The sequence below is a fragment of the Zingiber officinale genome, chromosome 11A (genome assembly GCF_018446385.1).
Source record: "Zingiber officinale cultivar Zhangliang chromosome 11A, Zo_v1.1, whole genome shotgun sequence".
NCBI lineage: Eukaryota > Viridiplantae > Streptophyta > Magnoliopsida > Zingiberales > Zingiberaceae > Zingiber > Zingiber officinale.
The window spans coordinates 2,672,227-2,676,774 of NC_056006.1; the positions used below are offsets into that span (position 1 = coordinate 2,672,227).

The 4,548-nt window shown below is 37.3% G+C and overlaps 1 protein-coding gene across 1 annotated transcript; it reads left to right on the forward strand.

Annotated features, from left to right (window-relative positions):
- Positions 1 to 3,221: 3,221 nt before the first annotated feature.
- LOC122030887 (23 kDa jasmonate-induced protein-like) lies at positions 3,222 to 4,331 on the forward strand. Its single transcript, XM_042589935.1, has 2 exons — positions 3,222 to 3,734; positions 3,829 to 4,331. Exons 1-2 carry the CDS (start codon positions 3,291 to 3,293, stop codon positions 4,108 to 4,110), a joined length of 726 nt encoding a protein of 241 aa, XP_042445869.1. The 5' UTR covers positions 3,222 to 3,290; the 3' UTR covers positions 4,111 to 4,331.
- The last annotated feature ends 217 nt before the right edge of the window (positions 4,332 to 4,548 follow it).

A 4,548-nucleotide genomic window follows, 5' to 3' on the forward strand; every position in this document is an offset into this window, starting at 1 on the left:
GACGATATAAAAGAATACCATGTAGAATAGTGCCTTTGAGATATTGAAGAATTCTCTTAACACCTTCCCAATAATGTTCCGTAGGAGCATGCATAAACTGACAGGCACGATTCACAATGAAAGCAATATTGGGTCATGTAATTATGACATATTGTAGGGCACCAGCAATTCTACGGTAAATCTAGGAGTCAAATATTGAAGAGGAGGATGAATGTTCAGTGAAACCACCCTCAATGATTGGAGTGGAGATAGGACGTGCACCATCTATTTTAGCTTGTTGTAGGAGTCCAACAATATATTTGCTCTGAGAGAGAAGACAACCTTCAAATACACATGTGTTGGAAGTTGTGGGTGGATGAATCCAGGGGGTTGCTCCATATAAACAGTTTCTTCAAGGTGTCCATGAAGAAAAGTATTGGAAACATCTAATTGTCGTATTGGCCAATTGGAGCTAATAGATATAGATAGTAGCAATTTGATAGTTGTAATTTTTATGATTGGACTAAAAGTATCATTGAAGTCAATACCTGGCTGTTGATTAAAGACTTTAGCAACAAGACGAGCTTTGTAACGTTAATAGAACCATCTGCACGATACTTAAATCGATAAACATATTTAGAACCCACAATATTCATAGATGGGGTACGAGGAACTAAGCTCCAGGTTGCATTGTGAAGAAAAGTATCAAATTCTGTAGTCATCGCAGCACGCCAATTTGGATCTCTGATTGCCTGTGTAAAACTAGAAGGTTTGACAAAATTTGAAGAAGCAAGAAGAGCACGTGGAAGAGGATAACAAGTGGGGATTTGTTGACATTGTGCATAAATATCGTTTAGAAGAAGCATCTGCCGAGGAATATCATCATTAGAGCTACTCGGAGATGAGTGATCAGACAGATGAGAATCAGAACTAGAGAGTGAATCTCCATTTGCTGTTGAGTCTTCAGGAATTTGTGGAGATGGAGCAGGACCCAAGATGTTGTCTCCCCTTGTTCTTTCAATATGTCTAGATGGAGCAATCTGTGGGGATTCTAGTATTTTACTCGGTGATATTAGAAAGATGCCTCGATTATCTGAAGGAGGATCCAAGGTAGCAACTACAAATAGAAAAAGAGATTCATCAACAGTAACATGTCAAGAAATATATATCCGTTCGGTCGCCCATGATACCAATTACTATAACCAAGGAAAACACATTGTTGAGAGCGAGGGTTTAACTTGTGTTTAGAATAAGATAGTAGTCAAGGATAACATGCGCAACCAAAAATATGGAGGAAGGAGTAATTTGGACAATGATTATAAAGTATTTCGAAGGGACACTTGTTTTGAAGTAGTGTAGTGGGTAAATGATTGATAAGGTAGACCGCGATTTGGACGACATCATCTCAAAATTTAAGTGGAACTGAGGCATGATAAAGAAGAGCTAAGGCAGTTTCAACAGCAAGACGATGTTTTCTTTCAGCGGGTCCATTTTGTTCAGGAGTGTGGGGATAAGAGACTCAGCGGAGGATGCCAGAAGAAGTAAGATGACGATGAAGCGCTTGATACTCTCCTCCAGAATCAGAATGAAAGAAGAATATTTTACGATCAAATATCGCTCAACATGCTTTTGAAAACGAAAAAAAAATCAAAGAGATCAGATTTTCTTTTCATAAGATAAATCCAAGTGAACTTACTAAAATTATCAATAAAAATAATAGAGTAAAGAAAACCCTGATTAGAAAGAATAGAAGCAGGACCCCATACATCAGAGTGAATAATTTCTAAAGAAAAACTGCAGTTGCGAGTAGAGGAAACAAAAGGTAGTTTATGAGATTTCACTTTCATACAAGCTTCACATAAATGAGATGATGATGCTAAAGAAGTTGGTAAACCAAAACGATTAATAATATTCTGAACAAGACGTAGAGACAGATGACCAAGATGTGCATGTCACGAGATTTTATCCGTGCGTTCTCCAACAAAGGTTTTGAGAGAGGTGGGTTGAAGATGATAAAAACCGTTTTTAGTGTCCCCTTGGAGTAGAATAGTTTCTGTCACAGGATCCTTCATAAGACAATGATTAGGATGAAATTCAATAAATACATTATTATCAAGAGCATATTGACGGACGGAAAGCAAATTTTTAATAATAGAAAGAACATGAAAAATATTGCGTATGCGAAAAGTACGACCATATGAATGAAAGGATGTATTCCCAATGTGAACAGTTTGCAAACCTGAGCCATTGCCTATTTGTAGCATGTCGGATGCATGATAAGATGAAGCTTCTATAAGAATAAAAAAATATTATACTCCGGTGTAATATGACGAGTTGTTCCAGAATCTGGATGACATCTTGGGATTTCAGAAATTGATGTCTGGCATTAGGAGGGATGGAGAGTGAAAATGTTCCAGAATTAGATGATTGAGTACTCGATTGCCAAGATGAGGGAGAGGGTCGACTTTTTTTTCTCTTTGTTTTTTTCACGTTTTTTTTCTCATTTTTTTTAAGAAAAGGCCAAATGGAGGAGGGGAAACAATAAAAAAAATAAAGAAAGATTGTTACTGTAGTTGTCGAAGTTCTCGAGGTTGTCGCACAAAATTGACAAAAATGGACGTTGGCAATGAGACTGGAAAATGTTGCTGGAGCACGTTGATCTTTGGGTTGCTTCAATTTGCTGTTGTGCTCCAAGATGTTTATGTTGTTGTTGACTAATGTTGTAGAAATCTAGTGTTGGAATTGAGGTACAGGAAGAGGAATTAAAGAAGGAAGAAGTTAAATTTTAAGGAAAAATAAGGAAAAAGAAAGATCATAACTCTGATATCATATAAAAATTAATAGATAGAGAAAAGAAACAAAACGGCCTAGAGAAACACCCCGAAAATAATAAAAAAAATATTTGTCCAAGTTATTCTCACGTTGTTTTCCCATTTCAATTCTTTATTTATTAAGTGTTCCCTCCATTTCAATTATTTTCGGAGAAGTTAATGCCACGTTTTTCCCATTTCAATTAATTAATTATTTATCAGTAAGTGAGTGGTCCCTAAATTTCAATTATTTTTTGGAGAAATTATTCTCACGTTGTTTTCCCATTTCAATTCTTTATTTATTAAGTGTTCCCTCCATTTCAATTATTTTCGGAGAAGTTAATGCCACGTTTTTCCCATTTCAATTAATTAATTATTTATATTTTAGTTAAGCTATATATGATCTGATTCCTCTATAAATACACGATGTTGCACACACTTCCTTACAGAGCAATCCGAAGAAAAAAAAACATTTTCTCTTGTTGATATATAGAATTAAGCATGGCGACCAACGTGTTTGGGAATCCAGTGACGGACGACACAGTGAGACTAGTTAATCCGAACATCACTGAAATCACCGCCCGAGACAGAGCAAGAGTGGCTTTGCAGTATATGAACGCAGAAGAGAAAGCGACGAACGTGAGTCGGTTTGTGCACAACCTGAAGGAGGCTTACGGCACTGGAACCTCGACGCTTGGCATGATTTACAATGCCACCGGAGGTAACCTAACATTTGATCTCAATCACACTTGGGAAGGCGCTGTTTGGCATTCTCCTTACCCTCAAATCATTCAAAATGGGCAATGGGCTGGATTTCTTCACGTCCGTGATAGGCTCATCGGTCCTTCGAAAGAAGCTATTGTGTACAGAGGGGTGAACAACGATGGAGCCGACCGTGAATGGATGCTGGCTTGGAACACATCCCGCATGAATTATCAGAATCGCGTGAGTAGTATATATAATTAATTAAGCTTAACTACTCCTAATACAATAAATTTTCAACTAATTAATATTGATTATTAATGTTCCATGCGTGCAGGTGTACACTGATATCCTTGGTTTTGGTTTGGTGAACTGGAACACCATTGATAGTAAGATGGAAAATCAAACAAATAATTACTCGACCACCACGCTTGGAGGCTTCGCTAGTGGGTCGATTGGCGCAGGCAGTTCACCGGAATTTGTGGGAATAATGTCCTTGGATGGTTTGGGATCCAATTTTATGGCGATGGCCAGTGATGTTAGCGTCGTCTCGCAGTCGCTTGATTCCAAGTATGTGGATGATGTTGATGAAGCCGATCATGAAGCTCCTGCTGAATAATGAAGCATGCACCTTAGCTTCTGGCTGGCTGGCTGGCTGTCTGATTAGAAGCACTGCTATATATATTCCTAAGAAAATAAAATAATAAGAATAATAAAAATCATAAAGCACTCGATCACGATCGAGCAGTACTGTTAATTAATTATCTGTGTTGTGTTTGGAAGGAGATGATAGTGCATGTTGTGTGTATCCGAATATGAATCTATGATGTTTGAAATTAATGATTAAGGATATTAGAAAGTCTTATGAATGTTTAATAATGTTTCATGTAAGAAATGTACCGGAGTGATAAAATTGGTGTCCGATATAGCCAGCTATTGCGTCGATTTAATGTCAATATCTTTTGAACGTAACTGAAAGGGACGATCAATTTTTCAACGTAGTAAAAATATGACGTACCTATGATACTATATATGGAAGCTTCTCCTGCGGTGCGTT

Bases quoted from the DNA above. Each gene is read 5' to 3' on its own strand.
- LOC122030887 (XM_042589935.1), top strand. From the start codon at position 3,291: ATGGCGACCAACGTGTTTGGGAATCCAGTGACGGACGACACAGTGAGA. The intron at 3,735-3,828 runs GTGAGTAGTATA...CCATGCGTGCAG, and splicing joins GCATGAATTATCAGAATCGC to GTGTACACTGATATCCTTGG.